This window comes from Rhincodon typus, chromosome 21 (assembly GCF_021869965.1).
Source record: "Rhincodon typus isolate 14 chromosome 21, sRhiTyp1.1, whole genome shotgun sequence".
In the NCBI taxonomy this organism is placed as follows: Eukaryota; Metazoa; Chordata; class Chondrichthyes; order Orectolobiformes; family Rhincodontidae; genus Rhincodon; species Rhincodon typus.
The window spans coordinates 6,653,973-6,672,443 of NC_063352.1; the positions used below are offsets into that span (position 1 = coordinate 6,653,973).

Consider the following 18,471-nt stretch of genomic DNA (forward strand, 5'->3'; position numbering starts at 1 on the left):
AGAGTTTAAGAGCAGGAAGGTTATGCTGGAACTGTATATAAAGTTTTAGGTTGTAGTTAGAGGACAATGTACAGTTCTGGAACCCAGGGATATGACAGCACTGGTGAGGGTGCAGAGGAGATTTACCAGGCCTGGGTTGCAGCGTGTTAGCTATGAAAAATGACTGGACGGATTGAAGCTGTTTTCACTAAAGCAGAAGAGGGTGAGAGGGGACATGATCGAGATGTATAAAATTATGACGGGCATGGACAAGAAACTTCCTCCCCTTGAGGGAGGGATCACTGACTGACTGGGGGCATAGATTTAAGGCAAGGGGCAGTGGTTTAAAGGAGATGAGGAAAAGTTTTTCACCAAGAGGGTGGTGGGACTCTAGAACTCAGTGCAGTTGGGGTGGTAGAGGCAGAAACCCTCATAACATTTTAGAAGTTTTCAGATGTGCCCTTGCACTGCAAAGGTGTACAACGCTATGGGCCAACTGCTGGAAAATAGGATTAGAATAGTTAGTGTGCTTTTGGCAGGCATGACTGGATGGGCTGAAGGGCCTTTTTTCTGTACTGTGGATCTCTCTGACTCAGTGACTTGATTGTTGATGTCCAGTGGCTAAGGACATGGGTCTGTAGTGCAGTATCAGTATGATCTTCTGCCTGCTGCTACATTAAGTGGGGTGGTTGCCCTTTGAAGGGAGCTGATGTAATGTCATGAGTAAAGGAACAAACTCATTTGGTCAGTACTGTTTCTTTAAGCAATATTGTGCAATACTTTACACCCATAGGGTAATGGGCATTGTGCACCAATCACAAATAATAGACTGTGATTAATATAGCTCTGCCCCAGCTTCTGTATCCCACTGCCTTTTCATATTTTCTGTTCCAAATGCATTGCCATAGTTATTTGGATGTTACTGCAAAATAATCTAGAGTCCAATGCCATCCAGATTATGTGCCAACTCTTCACTGAAATGTAAGAACCCTGGGAAATGAGACATGCTGGTTTGTTATCCGGAAATGTTGTCTTGCAAGACATTGTTCCTAGAACACAGCGGGAAATTTTTGAGTTGTGTATTTAGTAAGACATGGAGCTCCTGGTGAAACCGGTTTCTATTAATATTCCACTGAAGTTATTGTGGGAGACGGCGAGATCGCTGATTCAGATGCAGAGCTAATTTTTTTTTTGCCATAACACATGTAACGTTAATTTGTTCAGTTGTGCTTTTTTCTTTGTTGCAATACTTGATCATCTTTTAATAATCCTTTTTCATTGTTCACTACCTAGACAGAATCCACTTTCCAACAGATCACCAATATCATCTCTGAGTAGAAATGTTGTTTTCCCTTTTCTTTGCTATTTCATGTGAGTTGTCCTGATGAGTGTGAGATTTAAAAAAAAAGCTTTGACAGCATCTGTCCTTTTCTCAGCTTTACACAAGTACACATTGTTAGTATAAAAATAAATCCTTGACGTCCATGTATGAACTTCTCTAATTCGTGCAACTTCTGTATCTCTGGGCAAGTGAGTTATATATCAAAAACAACTCAGCGTTTTAGGCAGAATCTGTGTAAAAAGGGAAATGGGTTCAGGCCCTTTCTTTGACCTGTAAACCTTTTAGTTAATTAGAACAAGCTAAAGATGGCAGGACAGGTGATGTATCACAGCTGCAGCATGTGGAAGTTCCTGGTTGCCAGTTTGGTGCAGAAGTTCAAGCAGCTTTGGCTCCAGCTCCACGTTCTGAGTGGGAGAAACGATGATACATCAGGAAAGGGGCCGTTACCCTGTATTCTTTGTAGCAGGAGGCAGCCACACCCCTTAGGAAAGGGTCTTTTGTCAGTGGCTAGGGACAGAAAGACCTGGATGAGGGTTGCAGACTTGATAAATTTAAACTGACCTTGGCACCGTGATACAGGAGGCCATCAAAGATTGGGACATGAAGAAGGAATGCAGTGATATTAGGGGACGGTATAAGTAAGGAGGTGTGATCTGTTCTCTGCAGAAAAGAGTGCAAGTCCACAGAACTGTGTTGCTTGCCTGGTGCCATGGTTCAGGATATCTGCGCAGGCCTGGACCAGAACCTACAGTGGGTGTAGGTGGAACCAGCTGTTTGTGGTCCATGTAGACACCAATGGCATTGGCACAAGAATGGAGGCAGTTTTTCTGTCAAGATCTAGGCACTGAGAAAAGAAGCAGAACCTCAAAGGTGATAATCTGTTAATAGCTGATCCATATGCAAAGTAGCACAGAGCAAATCAGATGAGAGAGATGAACACATGGCTCAAAGGCTAGCATGGGCGAAATTTGGTTCTTGCTTGTGAGCCACTGCTACTGGGGAAAGTGGAATCTGTGCCAGTGGAACCGTACTCTGGGGAGCTGCATAACTAAGGAAGTTGGAGAGGATTTTAACCTAAGTAGTGGGGACAAGGCAAATTTAGGAAGGCATGCTAAGTCAGGGAGCGGAGCCAAGACCAAAGAGAAAGTTATTAATGCAGGAAATGATAGAATGTAGCAGGATGGAATAGACAGAATGAAGCTAAGAGTAAACCAACAGCTAGAAGTAGAATTTGCGTAAAGAATAGAAGGATAAAAGTGAAGATCCTTGTTTTAAATGATATGCGCATTCAGATACAAACAGATGAACCAAGCCTTGGGACATAACTACAGGATGACTTTGATTTGGAGCTGAACTTTGGAGACATTTAGGAAGAACAGGGTACTAGTAAAATGTGGTGGGCTATCTCTGTTTGTTAATCACAGTATTAGCACAGTGGACAGGGATGACAAGTGATGTGCCACAGCTGCAACATGTGGAACTCCTGGATGCCAGTTAGGAAATGTGGGTGTGGAAGCAGTTTGGGTTTAGATGAGAAACTGTAAAGGCAGGAAGTCACTTGTGGGTGGGAGTAGCATACTGATCCCTAACAGTAAACACGTGGTAGGACGGAGCATAAAAGAAGAAATAATGAGAGCTTATCAGAAAGGCATGGCACTAATCATGGGAAATTTTACCCTTCACATCGAGTGGAAAAGTCAGTAAAGTTAGCCCAGGTAAAAAGTTCGCAGTTTTGGGGACAGAGCAGAATGTACTGAGGGGAGGAGGTGGAAACTATCCCTGACAAGGGAAGACAAGGACAGTATAAAAGCAAAAGAAAAAGCGCACAATGTAGCAAAGATTAGTGGGAAGCCTTTAAAAAACAGTAGAGGCCAGCTAAAAAGCAGCAACGAAGAAAAAGATGGAATATGAGGGCAAGCTAGCTAGTATTATAAAAGAAGATTGCAAGAATCTTTTTAGATGTATTAAGAGGTAAGAGAGAGGCAAGAGACGACTTTGGATGCTTGAAACCGAGGCTGGAGAACTAGTAATGGGGACCAAAGAAATGGAGGAGGAACTGAGCAGATACTTTGCATCAGTCTTCATGGTGGAAGACACCAGCAGCGTACCGGAGCTTCAAGAGAGTTGGGTACAGAGGCGAGTGTAATGACCATCACGAAGGAGAAGGTGCTCGGAAAGCTGAAAGGTCTGAAGGTGGATAAATAACCTGGACCAGATGGACTATACTCCGCAGTTCTGAAGGAGATTGTGGAGGCATTGGTGGCGATCTTTCAGGAATCACTGGAGCCAGGGAGGATCCCAGAGGGACTGGAAAATGGTTAATGTAACCTCCCTGTTTAAAAAGGGAGGGAGGCAGAGTACAGGAAACTATAGGCTGATTAGCCTGTCCTCGGTCGTTGGTAAGATTTTAGAGCCCATTATTAAGGATGAGATTGCAGAGTATTTGGAAAATATCGTAAAATAGGGCTGAGTCAGCATGACTTCATCAAGGGGAGGTCATGCCTGACAAATCTGTTAGAATTCTTTGAGGGGGTAATGAGCAAGTTAGGCAAAGGAGAGCCAGTGGACATGATCCATTTGGATTTCCAGAAGGCGTTTGACAAGATGCTGCACAGGAAGCTGCTAAATAAAATAAGAGCCCATGGTGTTAGGGGAAAAGTAGTGGCATTGATAGAGGATTGGCTGACTGGCAGAAGGCAGAGTGTGGGGATAAGGGGATCTTTTTCAGGATGGCAGCAGGTAACTAGTGGAGTTCTGCAAGGGTCAGTGCTGGGGCCACAGCTTCTCATGTTATATATTACTGATCTGGGCGAAGGAACTGAGGGCATTGTTGCTAGGTTTGGGATGACACAAAGGTAAGTGGAGGGATAGGCAGTGTTGAGGAAGTGGGGAGACTGCATAAGGACCTGGACAAGCTTGGGGAGTGGACAAAGAAGTGGCAGTTGGATTACAGTGTGGAAAAGTGTAAGTTTGTGCACTTTGGGAAGAATAGAAGTGTAGCCTATTTTCTAAAAGGGGAAAGACTTCAGAAATCTGAAGCGCAAAATGAGTTAGGAGGCCTAGTTGAGGATTCTTGAGGTTAAATGTAGGTTCAGTTGGGAGTTGGGAAGGCAAATGCAATGTTAGCATTCATTTCGAGAAGAATACACAAGAACACAAGAACTAGGAGCAGGAGTAGGCCGTCTGGCCCTTCGAGCCTGCTCCGCCATTCAATAAGATCATGGCTGATCCTTTCACGGACTCGGATCCACTTACCCGCGTTCTCACCGTATCCCTTAATTCCTTTATTGTTCAAAAAAAATCTACCTTTTTTTTTAAAAAGTGTTTACTGAAGCAGCGTCAACTACTTCACTGGGCAAGGAATTCTATAGATTAACAACCCTCTGGGTGAAGAAATTCCTTCTCAGTTCATTCCTAAATCTGCTCCCTCTAATCTTGAGGCTATGCCCTCTTGTCCTAGCTTCACCTGCCAGTGGAAACATCCTCTCTACTTCTATCTTATCTATTCCCTTCATAATTTTATATGTTTCTATAAGATCCCCCCTCAATCTTCTGAATTCCAATGAATATAATCCCAATCTACTCAGTCTCTCCTCATAAGCCAACCCCCTCAACTCCAGAATCAACCTAGTGAACCTCCTTTGCACCCCCTCCGGTGCCAGTACATCCTTTCTCAAGTAAGGAGACCAAAACTGCACACAGTACTCTAGGTGTGGCCTCACCAGCACCTTGTACAGCTGCAACATAACCTCTCTGCTTTTTATTTCAATCCCTTTAGCAATGAAGGACAAAATTCCATTTGCCTTCCTAATTACTTGTTGTACCTGCAGACCTACCTTCTGTGATTCATGCACAAGGACACCCAGGTCCCTCTGCATAGCAGCATGCTGCAACTTTTTACCAATACAAGAGCAGAGATGTACTGCTGAGGCTGTATAAAGCTCTGGTTGGACCGCATTTGAAATATTGAGAGCAGTTTTGGGCCCCATGTCTAAAGAAGGATGTGCTGGCATTGGTTTGGGTCCAGAGGAGGTTTACATCAATGATCCCGGGGATGAAGGGCTTGTTGTATGAAGAGCGGTTGAGGACTCTGGGTCTGTACTTGATGGGATTAAGAAGGTTTGGGTGGAGATCTGATTAAAACTTACAGAATACTGAGAGGCTGCTTAGAGTCGAGGTGGAGAATAGGTTTCCCCTAATAGGAGACACTAGGACCCAAGCGTAACAGCTTCAGAGTGAAGGGATGACCCTTTAGGTCTGAGATGAGGAGGAATTTCTTCAGTGCTGAATCTGTGTTCATCATTGTCACAGAACGCAGTGGGGGGCCAAATCATTGAGTGTATTTAAGATCGAGATAGATAGGTAGAGACATCGGAGATACAGAGGGATCTGGGTGTCCTGGTGCATGAATCACACAGGTTAGGATGTAGGTACAGCAAATAATGAGGACAGCTAATAGAATAGTTATCGTTGGTTGCAAGAGGAATTGGATATTGAAGTACGGAGGGAATGCTTCAGATATACAAAACACTAGTGATGAAACCGCATCTGACGTACTGTGTTCAGTAGTGGTGACTGTATGTAAAAGCATTGGAAGCAGTTCAGGGAAGCTTTATCAGACTAATGCCTGGAATGAGTGGGTGGTCCTTGTGAGGAAAGGCTAGACAGGGTGGGCCAGTGTCTTCTGACTTAATTGAAGCATGCAAGATCCTGAGGAGACTTGACCGGGTGGATGTGGCAAGGATGTATTCTCTTGTGGGAGAATCTAGAACTAGGAGCCATTGTTTAATAATATGGGTGGCATGGTGGCTGAGTGGTTAGCACTGCTGCCTCACAGCACCAGGGACCCAGGTTCAATTCCAGCCTCGGGCAACTGTCTTTGTGGAGTTTGCACGTTCTCCCCGTGTCTGCATGGGTTTCCTCCCGGTGCTCCAGTCCCACCACCCCCCTGCCCCCCTTCCAACTTCCACAGTCCAAAGATGTGTAGGTTAGGTGGATTGCCCATGCTAAATTGCCCACAGTGTCTAGAGTGGGAAATACAGGGATGGGGTAGGGGGTAGGGGATTGGGTCTGGTGGGATGCTCTTTGGAGGTTCAGTGTGGACTTGAAGGGCCAAATGGCCTGCTTCCACATGGTAGGGATTCTATAAGAGGTCAGTCATTTAAAACAGATGAGGAATTTTTTTTTTCCAAAGATTAAGAGTCCTTGGAATTCCTTTCCTCAAGGGGCAGTGGATGTCGAATCTTTAGATATTTTTAAGGCAGAGGTCAATAGATTCTTGATTACCAAGGGGATGAAAGATGATTCGGGATGTGCAGGAATGTAGATTTTTGAAGTTAAAATCGGATCAGTTGTGATCTTAAAGAAAGGTGGAGTGGACTTGAAGGGCCGAATGGCCTTCTCTTCCTTGTTTATACAAACAGCCAGCTCGTTGAAGAGGAAATTAAAACGGTAATGGACTAATATGATTTTCGAAGTATGAAATTCTTACCAAAGAATCACTTAACTTCTGTCCAGGGTTAGAATGTTAAATGTGATGCATTACTGTCTAGTTTAATGGGTGGGTGTTCATGGGTAATTATCCAAGAATCTGGGACATCCCAGAAGGAGTAACTGCTAAGTATTTTGATCGGAGGTGTGTAAAGTGGCTAATGTGCATTTGCTGATTAATAATACAACAAGAAATGGGTTTTAGAAAGCTTAAAGAATCCTTGATCAATAAGAAAACAACTTTGAATGCTTTCATTCTTGCAACCACTGCACAGAGGACCTGTTACAGATTCCCTGCATCTGATGTTAGACATCTTATCTTTGGTGATTTCAGTATCCATCTCGATTCATTGTCCCCTCTGTCCACTGACTTTGCTCCCCTGCCTCAACTTCTCCCTCTGGTACGGTAGCTCAGTGGTTAGCACTGCTGCCTCAAATTTTCCCTGTGTCTGCGTGGGTTTTCTCCGGGTGCGCTCCGGTTTCCTCCACAGTCCAAAGATGTGCAGGTTAGGTGGATCGGCTGTGCCAAATTGCCCATTGTTTCCAGGAATGTGCAGGCTTGATAAATTAGCCGTGGAAAATGCAGGGTTACAGCGATAGGGTGTGTCTGGTTGGGATGCACTTTGTAGGGTCGGTGGGGACTTAATGGGCCAAATGGTCTACTTCCACACTGTGTAGGGATTCTGTGACATAAACTTTGAAGAATCATAGCAGACTTGAAACATTAACTCTGTTTCTCTCTCCACAGAGGCTGGCAGACCTGCTAAGTTTCTCTAGCATTCTCTGTTTAGGCTCTGTATAAACTCTTCTGCTGTTGCCATTTTCACAATCCTTCAATTTTGCCATCTCACCAGTCTTTCTATTCCCTTCATGTTAGTCACCGGTGTCATCAACTCTGACCACTTAATTGCATTGCTCACGCCGCACACCCTTCTGATCTTCTGCAATCCCGTTCTCGTCCCAAATGCATTTTTAAATAGTAGATGCATCTGTGTGCTGTTGGGAGAATTGGGCAAGTTTTATTCTGTGTTTACCTAAGAGGTGTAAGATACAGGAGCTCCATGACCCAGCAATACCATTTGGCATGCGCACCTGGCAAAGCAGGCTCGAGGGGCTGAATTGCCTACTCCTGCTCCTAATTCTTATGCTCTTCTGCAAACACGAGAGAGAGAGAGAGAGAGAGAATAAACCCATGACAATGGTGAGCATGTCAAACCTATAAAGCAAACGTGTGCCCCAGATCATGCATTTCCCTTCGAAGGATAAAGATGCGGTTATATTGACAAATTGTTTGAGTTTTGGAAAAATATTACGCACGTGGGAATTCTGAAGTGTAACCGAAGGGAAACAGAGAATCCAGAAGGAAGTACCATTCCAGCCATTGAGATGGAGATTGGTGCTGACTGTGAGCTTTGGTCAGTGATTGATGACTGACTGCTAGGCATTTGGGTCTTGAAATCGCTACTCGCTTTGGTGACTGTGTGTTGAAAGCACAACTGGTGCCCTACAGTTCAGGAAAGCTATCAGTCACAGGAATGGAGCTGGGCAGCACCGATCAGCTTGACCGTGTTCTCCACATTGTGACTTTAGCACATTATCATTTCAGGGAAAGGCAGCACTTCATTCAGCACATGTCCACACCAGAATTTTTGGCGGAAGTTGAACCTGTACTGTATCTCCTGACTGCAATCAGAAAGCAGCGTCTTGCATGTATGACACACTGTTTGTTGTACAGGGTTAGTACCTTCACTTTCGCATGGCCAACATAATATGAAATAAAATTGATTGGCTGGACTGCTTGCATTCTGTGAAGGGTTGTTTGACAGTCTTGATGGCATTTTCTGCTTCATGATTGGACTGTGAGATGAGGACATGTGTTTAAATCTCCAAGTCTTGGAAAACACTGCAGGTTGATTCATGGGATGTGAACATCGGCAGCAGGGCTATTATCTGTTGTCCATCTGTAATTTCCATGTAAAGGGGACGGTGAACCACTTTCTTGACTCTTGTTTCTGTGCTGCTGTATGTTATAATTCTGTGCAGTGTCACAGGTTAGGTTGGCAGTATTGTGGCACAGTTTGAGAGATCAAATGCACTGTGCCACAAAAATCAAAGGTGAGGAACTACATCCTCATTCCCAGATGGCAAGTTGTCCATCTCAGTGGTGTCACCATCGGGGAGATTTTTGGTTAGGAGTGTTGGGTGTTGGCCCATGGGTGCAGTTAGAAAGTTGGAATGAAAAGGTCACAATGGCTACATTAACATGGATTATCCAGTTATAATCGCACTGTTGTTAATGGGATCTTGCTGTGTGCAAATTGATTGCTACATTACAACATTGACTATAATTAAAAAGCACTTAATTGGATATCCTTATAAAGACAATATAAACACAAGTCTTTTTGTTTAAACACTTTTTGGCTCTTTTAGTAAAATGTAACTTTAGTAGATGGCTGGATGCAAGTAACAAATCTTTCTTGGTTAGGGAATGTAAATACATTTAAATTAAGAGAGGGATAGCTCAAAGGAGATGCGAGGGGCAAGTATTTTTTTGAGTGGTAGGTGCCTGGAATGTGCTGCCAGGGGTAATGGTGGAGGCAAATACGATAGGCGTGTTTAAGGGGCACATGAATAAGGAAGGAATGGAGGGATATGGACCATGGGCAGGTAGAGGGGATTAGTTTAACTTGGCATCATGTACTGTTCTGTGTTCTGTATACTCGTGCAACAGTCATGGTTTTGAGAACGTATCTTTAGGCAGAAGATAGGGAGGGGTTGACTTTGACATGAATGATACTTTCAACGGGTTGAAATTCCTGCTGATTTTTAGGAACTGGTGAACTGCAGGTAATGGACCTGGTACTAGGTGCTGTCCATGGTGCTGAATGTGACAAGGAGCGGCTGTCGAGGCTGTCCTGTGGTATTTCTGATGTTGAAATCCAAAAGGAGCAGTTGCAAAAAACACTTGCTAGTCTGTTCCCGCCAAACCTGCTCCCAGAACTAGCACAAGGTATATGACAAATTGAAGTATTTTGGGGGCAACGGCTCAGAGTAGGGGAATGGGGATGAGACGCCTCATTTAAGATCAGCTGTCATCTGAGTGCATATGTGCTTGCATTGGGAGACCAATATAGGAAAGAGAATGTGTTGTAAAAAGAGTGAATCTTGCGCCTGTTTCTTTTAATGGTTATGAAAGTTTTGAAGGACTGCACCTCCCTTCAAACGTAGAAATGTCTAAACTTTCAAAAAGAGGTAGACTTGTTGTTTTCTGATCTGGAGCAAAAAAAGCTTGGAAGCATCGTCAATAGGAAAAACTGAACTCACCAGGATGGAGGAATTTTCCTGTTTTTCTGGAATTCCAACGTTTCATTTAAGGAATCCCACCCTTTGATATGTTTTCCTGATCTCCACCTCATTCTCCACAGCCCTTTGCATGTACATAACCCAGCAAGGTCATTTTCTGTTGTTAGTATGGAGCTCAAATGCTGAGGTCACTTTAGTTTCATGGAAATGCATTGGACCTGATGTTAATGTAAACAAAGAGAAAAATAATATTTCTTCTAATAATTCCACCCACTTGAAGTTGCCTAGGAGCGTTTGAATTTCACTATGGATCATAAAAAGTGCTTATAATTCTCCAGCACGTCAAACTTCAGTGACTTTGCTGTTTTGTTCCATAATATGTACGTGATTCCCAATCTCACACAATTTTAGGACCTTGTTGTCTTTATTCACTCTCGATTTCTGCTGAGTGAAGCAGAGATATGCCTGCTAGCCCCACTCCCCAATGGAGTGTTGTGGCTTTAAAGAGACCGATCAGGTTAACAGCTATAATTTTCAGCTCCGATATTCTGCATTTGCAGAGCTGAGTTGCATCTCTATGAAGACATTAGAATGTGTGACACTCTGCCCTCTGATTCAATGCAATCTGATGTCCAAAGTAAAAATTGTTTGCAGGAACAAAATAGTACCAGAGTGCGTTTACTCTTCACAGAATTATATTGAAGATCTGAGACCAGGCTTAGAATAAGAACATAAGAACTAGGAGCAGGAGTAGGCCATCTGGCCCCTCGATCCTGCTCCACCATTCAATAAGATCATGGCTAATCTTTTCATGGACTCGGCTCCACTTACCCACGCACTCACCATTACCTTTAATACCCATACTGTTCAAAAATCTATTTATCTTTGCCTTAAAAATATTCTACAAGGAAGCCTCAACTGCTTCACTGGGCGGGGAACTCCGCAGGTTCACAACCCTTCAGGTGAAGAAATTCCTCCTCAACTTGGTCCTAAATCTGCCCCCCCCCCCCCCCCCCTTATTTTAGGGCTATGCCCTCTAGTGCTCGTTTCACCCACCAGTGGAAACAACCTCCCTGCTTCTATCTTATCTATTCCCTTCATAATTTTATAGATTTCCATAAAATACCTCCTCATAAGTTCCAATGAGTATAGTCCCAGTCTACTAAATCTCTCCTCATAAGCCAACCCCCTCAATTCCAGAATCAACTTAATGAACCTGCTCTGTACCCTCTCTGCTACGCCCTTTTTCAAGTCAGGAGACCAAAACTGTAAAGCGGGGATTGTTTTCCTCTGAGTGGATTCTATGCAAAGATATAGTCCTCCACTTTTCACTGTCACATTTTAATGGAGAAATGATGTGGTGTTATTTAATTTCTGTGATTATGCTGAATGTTCTTGACTGTGTAGTGTCACAAGAAAACAACGTTTTGATGTAGTCATATTGAATGATTTACCCACAGTATTAATTGTTGTGATTATTAGAAATTGGGAATTCTTGCATTTGTCCTAATGTGTGCCAAATGGAAAGCTTTCACAACTTTTCTGTCTTCACCAATATCTCCCCATTGTTGGTAGCAGTGTAATACTTAGAAAGCAATGAAGCAGCTTGTCCTTATACTCTGGTCTGCAGTAGCAAAATCTATGCAGTCATAACAGTTAAGTAACAGCCTCGATGTTTCTGAAGAATGTGTGAATTGCTGGTAAATATGAAACTTCAATTGCACCTTGTTGCTTTTTCCCAGTAGGAAGGAACGGCCAAATACTCTGGGCCTCTTCCCTGTACTGGATGGGAATCTCCGTGGACAGCAAGTTGGTCGAATCACTCCTGGTTCTGACAACTGGCATCTGAGTGATCTGAGCCAGGCGCCATCTAAGTGTAGCCTGAAGGTGAGTGAATCTTGGGCACACCGGAAAACGAGCCAACCAGGCCTTCATTCCTAATGGAAAATGCTGTGGACTTGGAACTGGAAAAGTGGCATGATTTCAGTGTTTAACATTTCCCCTTTTTAGCTCCTTCCCTGTTGTGAGCTACAGTATTCTGCAGAGAAATGAGATTGTCCAGGTTATGGGCCACATTTTTGTTTTTAGCAGAGGAGACGGAGACAGAAGTGAGGTTGAGTTGTGTAGCTATGATGTATTTTCTTGTTTCCATTTTAAGTTCCGCTCTACATCCATTGAACAGAGTACAGTCTTAACAAGTGACTAAAAATATAGTAAGTGTAATTTTCACCTCTGTATTATCTATTGACTCTGGAGTTGCATATTGCATTCTGATAACAGTCGTATATATGTCTTCTGCGTATATTTCTCGAACTACAATGTACACACAAAGGACGACTGAAGTAGGCTGGGAAACAGGCGGTGGTTGTCGTAGTATGAGGATGGAAGGTGGGTGGTAGAGTTGCCACTGCCTTCCTGATTCCCTCTGATTCTGTCACAGGAGGGCAGGTCAAAGGGTGACCTTCTGCCTGATGCCAGCTGAGGCCTGAGAGTGGCAACTAGGAGTCAATGGAGGGCCTTACCCTGGTGCTGCTGCTGGTTTTCCACAGAGCTGTGTCTCCTGCCCCCCCTTGAAAGGATCGGGGGCGTGTGTGAAAACATCTGCACGTGCTCACTTTACAAAAAGGTCATGCCCACAACTAAACAGGATGGCACTGGCAGAGGTACTGTGTGTGTTTTATACGTATATGCCAAGAGCACTTTTAGATCATCAGCAGACATTCTTTATAGCATGGACCTCAAATGGGAGTTGGTAGACCGGTTGTAACTGTGCTGTAAAACTTCATTTAGGACCATTTTGTTTTACCCCAAAAGCCATTCTGGAAATCAACCTGAGAAGAAGCAGACTTGAGTGTTGATGTTTTCCTGATTCTCGTTGTATCATGATGTTATCTGATCTCCTGCCTGTTTGATAATGTCCAGCATCCTCCTATTCATTCTGTCTGACATTCTAGTCTATCTCAGGCTCTCCAACCCAATTGTGGCCTTTTAATTTCAATATCCTCAATGCTTCAGCCCTTTTATCATTTCACGTTCACATATACCTCCTAAACATTTGACACTGCTTTTCTTTTTAGCTGGAGTTACCAAATGGTGCAAATCTCTCTAATGCTTCTGTCAGTGCTGGTCAGTGATTGCAAGATCAGGCATAAAGGAAGGAACAGTGGGCTAGAAATTGGCCAGTGCTGATAAAGGCACGAAGAGGCTGATGTTACTGTAATGACAAGCCAAAGCAGTTGTTCCAAGCACCTCCTGATAGCAAGTTGTATCCTGCCTGTCATGCTTCTAGAGGCAGGTGGCACTCCTTGGTGACCAGGTTGGGCCAAGTGTTGTGTTTGAGGGATTGGGAGAAATTTGAAAGAGGACGATAGCTGGACTGGCGACACCCTGCCAGATCCAGGAGCAAGACTCATTTCCCTGGCTCCATGTAATTATACATAAGACCCTTTTAATGTGATGCGATTTTGTAAACCCTCCATTTCCGGGGCTGCTGTAACTTGGACAAAGGAATCAGAGACAGCGCATGTTACCCAGTTTTGGATGAACGATAATCCTTACAGATAATCCCCATGGCCAACTAAAAGCAGCAAGAATGATTGAACCTAACAGGAGGCTGTTTGGCCCATCAGAGTCTATGCTGGTTCTTGATGGGAACTATTCAGGTAATTCCCACTCACTAAAAATATTTCTTCTTTTGCCAACCCTTCCACCCTCCCATATCTCTTGTGCAGAAGTTTACACCTTTGTCCCCAAATTCTTGTTCCATTGACAAATGGAGGCAACGTTCCTTTGTCTACCTTATCTAAGCTTGTGATAACCTTATACATTTTGATCATGCTCCTTTGCTCCAAGGTGAGCAGCCTCAGCTTCTCCAACCTCATCTCACCACTGACATCTCCTTATCCCTGGAGTCCTCCTGATAATTCCCTTCTAAACCCTCTCTATGCCTTGCATGTCCTTACAAAAGTGTTGTGACCTGAACTGGAGACACAGTACTCTACCTGTGGACTATAAAGTTTCAGGAAAACTTCCTTGTTAGTGTACTTCGATACCTTTTATTTATGCAGCCCAAAATCGTACCTGCTGTGTTATTGACTCTCTTATCTTGACACCTGAGCAAATGGAGTCCCCATCTTCCCTGTGAAGACCTGCGTGTTATTTAAAACTGTGCCATTGGGTTTATAATTGTCTCTTCCTAATACCTTCTGCCAAAATACATCACTTCACACGTCTCTGTATCAAATTCCATTTTTCTGTCCCCCTCTGCGAGTTTATTTATGCCCGATTGCAGTCAGTTGATGTCAGCTTTACCGTTTGCTATTCTTCCAAATTTGATATCACACAAATGTGCTTAGCAGGCAAAGTGGCATTTTTACCAAGACAACAGGTTTTTGAATTTAGCTAATTAATTTAAACCAGGCCCTAGATACCAAAACCCAATTACATTTAATTCTGATGGTTTGGATTCTGTGACTTTGAGATGCAGAAGGCCATTCAGCCTATCATGCTTGTACCGGTTCTCTTACCTAGTGCCAATCTACTGCTTTTCTTCCCCCATATCCCTGTCACCTCTTGAATGCGTCAATTAAACTTGCATCCACCACGTTTCCAGGGCGTTCCACACCCTATATACTCATTGTGTGAAAAACCTTTTTCTCACATCACCCTTGTTTTGTTTGCACATCACTTTTAAACCTATGCCCTCTTATTCCTCCTTTTGAGTGGGAACAGCTTCTCCCTATCTACAGTGAAGGAAACCATTCAGCCCATTGTGTCTGTACCATCGAACAAGTGGCCAACCAACTCAATCCCACTTTCCAGCATTTGGTCTGTACTCCTACGAGTTATGGCATTTAGGATCCAGATCCCAGTATTTTTTAATTGTTGTTACGAAGCAGGGGTTCACCCACCTCTGATAACAAAAACTGAAGCACCCAGAGAAGCTTGCCTCACCTCATAGTCTGTGAAAGAAAGTGTGAAAAGTGGTATAACCTGCCTCCCCACCCACCCCCTGCCATCCCTCCCCAACCGATCTGTTATAAAGGAGAGGTTAAATGAAATGAACTCCTGACAGACACACTATAATCAACAAGTAACAATTTATTTATCTAACTAACAGTGAACAAATTAACAGAACTACTAACAAACCAAACAATTCCCCCCCTTAACTACTAACTATTCCCAACTAAAACAAAATTCTAATGAAATGCTGTACCAATAAATACAAGTCCCAGTTATAGAAACCAAAATAATAAAATAATTTAAAACTTAATCTCTCGAAATTACAGCCAGGAAACGTCTTCCAGAATGTCTATACCTTCTCTGTTGTACTTCAGTCAGGAATGCCTTTCTCTGTTGAATTCGTCTGTCAAGAATATTAGCTAATGAGTGCTGTAATACCTTTTATTTAAATGGTGCTTACTCTGAGAGCTTGGAGATTTCTGTGAGAGCCAGTGATTCTTTCTTTTATAGCTGAGACCTTTTCTCTTGGTAGAACATAGAACATTACAGCGCAGTACAGGCCCTTCGGCCCTTGATGTTGCGCCGACCTGTGAAACCAATCTGAAGCCCATCTAACCTACACTATTCCATAATCATCCATATGTTTATCCAGTGACCATTTAAATGCCCTTAAAGTTGGCGAGTCTACTACTTTTGCAGGCAGGGCATGATAGTTGATTCTCTCACTGCATTTCAAATGTCCTCTTCTTTTCTATCCTTTGATGACCTATTAATTTCTTAAAATAAGATTAGTCCCAGGTTGTCAAAACTATCAGATTTAAATCTAATTGGATTTTGGTATCTAGGGCCTGGTTTAAATTAATTAGCCAAATTCAAAAACTTGTTGTCTTGGTAAAAATGCCACTTTGCCTGCTAACAATACAGCCTTTTGATAAAATGTTTAAATTTCAAGAACTCTGTATCTGCTTCTGCCTGCAGACAATTTTTTAATTTCCAAGCTGAAAAAAACATCATCTTTTAAAGGGACCGCATACACTTCCCCCTATCGTTTTACAAGCATCAAATCCTCTATCCAACTTCGCAACAATGCGCTAAGGATTTCAACTTCCACAACTTTTTCAGACAGTGAGTCCCAGATCCCTACAATCCACTGGATGAACAAATCTCCCCTTAAATCCCCTCTACACCTTTTTCGTCTTAACCTACCCCACCACCTCAGTTATGGCTGTGTTGAACAGGAGAAACTAAGTCTTCATATCCACTTTATCAAGACTCCTCACTATTTTATAAAATTCAGTTAGGTCTTCCTTCAGGCTCCTCTGTTCCATAGACAACTGCCCCAGTCTATCTAATCTTTCCTTGTAACTAAGGTTCTCCATTCCAGGCAATATTCTCGTAAATCAGAAGTTGCTGGAAAAGCTCAGCAGGTTTGGCAGCATCTGTGAAGAAAAAAATCAGAGTTGACGTTTCAGGTCCGGTGACACTTCCACAGAACTGATGGTGGCTGGAAAACATTGGTTTATATGCAGAAAGTTGGGAGGGGGATGGGTATGGAGTATGGAGTAAATGATAGGATAGAGCCCAAAGTGAAAGTGGAGAAGTTGGATAGACAAAGGGGTTGATAACTATCTGGCTGGGAGGGTGAATAGTTCTTAATGGGGACTGTTAATGACTAACAATAGGCAATGTGTACTGGGAAGCTATATGATAACAAGGCCTGGTGTGTGAGGCAGGGGGCTGAGACATGGGAGAGTTAAGGCCCTAAAATTATTGAACTTGATATTGAGTCTGGAGGGCTGCAGGGTCCCCAAACATGAGGTGTTCTTCCAGCTTGCGTTGAGCATTGCTGGAACACTGCAGCAAGCCAGAGACAGAGATGCTGGCCAGAGAGTAGGATGTTGTGTTAAAGTGGCAGGCAACAGGTAGCTCAGGGTCTCTTTTGTGAGCAGAATGTAGGTGTTCCGCAAAGCGGTCACCCAGTCTATGCTTCGTTTCCCCAGTTTAGAGAAGACCTCATTGTGAGCAGCGAATGCGGTAGGCTAGATTGTGTGAAGTGCAGGTGAAGTGTTGCTTCACTTGGAAGGTACGTTCGGGCCCTTGCATAGTGGGGAGGGAGGAGATAAATGGGCAGGTGTTGCACCTTTGTCGGTTACAGGTGGAGGTACCATAGGGTTGTTGGGGGGGGGGGGGGGGGTGCGTGGAGGGTGGATTGGGGGGTGAAGGAAGAGTAGACCAGGGTGTGCCAGAGAGAACGGTCCCATTGGAAGGCGGACAAGGGAGTGGAGGGGTGGTGGTGTCATCTCTCTGGAGGTGGCGGAAATGGCGTCTGATGATCTTCTGGATGTGGATGCCGGTGGCATGGTAGGTAAAGACAAGGGGAACCCTATTGCTGTTGCGGGAGGGAAGGGAAGGGGTGAGGGCGGAACTGTGGGAGATGGGTCGGACCCAGTTGAGGGCTCTTGACAACGGTGCTGGGGAATCCTCAGTTGAGGAAGAAGGGGATGTTTCGGAGGCTCCCTTGTCGAAGGTGGTCTTATCTGAACGTATGCGACGGAGATGGAGGAACTGAGAGAATGGGATGGAGTCTTTACAGGAAGCAGGGTGCGAGGATGTATAGTCTAGGTAGCTGTGGGAATCGGTGGGTTTACAATGGATACTAGTTGGCAGTCTATTCCCAGACATGGAAGCAGATGTCGAGGAAGGGAAGGGAGAAGTCAGAGATGGATCAGGTGCATGTGAGTGCAGGGTGGGACTTGGAAGCGAAGTCAATGAACTTTTCAATTCCAGTTGCGAGAGGGAAGCAGCACCGACGATATCGTCGATATCCATATGGTAAATGGTAAATATATGGTGAGCTATATGGTAAATGGTAAATGGAAAAGCCCTGGGGAAAATTGATGCACAGAGAGATTTGGGTGTTCAGGTCCATTGTACCCTGAAGGTGGCAACGCAGGTCGATAGAGTGGTCAAGAAGGCATACGGCATGCTTTCATTCATCAGATGGGGTATTGAGTGCAAGAGTTGGCAGGTCATGTTACAGTTGTATAGGACTTTGGTTCCACCACATTTGGAATACTGCGTACAGTTCTGGTCGCCACATTACCAAAAGGATGTGGATGCTTTGTAGAGGGTGCAGAGGAGGTTCACCAGGATGTTGCCTGGTATGGAGGGCACTAGCTATGAAGAGAGGTTGAGTAGATTAGGATTATTTACATTAGAAAGACGGAGGTTGAGGGGGGACCTGATTGAGGTCTACAAAATCATGAGAGGTATAGACAGGGTGGATAGCAAAAAGCTTTTTCCCCCAGAGTGGGGGACTCAATTACTAGCGGTCACGATTTCAAGGTGGGAGGGGAAAAGTTTAAGGGAGATATGTGTGGAAAGTTCTTTACGCA

The 18,471-nt window shown here is 43.9% G+C and overlaps 1 protein-coding gene across 1 annotated transcript in view; it reads left to right on the forward strand.

The window, feature by feature from the left end:
* mapk8ip3 (mitogen-activated protein kinase 8 interacting protein 3) overlaps positions 1 to 18,471 on the forward strand; it is a 183,946-nt gene that overhangs the window by 53,241 nt on the left and 112,234 nt on the right. The window contains exons 5-6 of the mRNA XM_048609668.1: positions 11,860 to 12,001; positions 13,192 to 13,244. Of these exons, the coding sequence (XP_048465625.1) occupies positions 11,860 to 12,001; positions 13,192 to 13,244 (195 nt within the window). The remainder of the gene's footprint in view (positions 1 to 11,859; positions 12,002 to 13,191; positions 13,245 to 18,471) is intronic.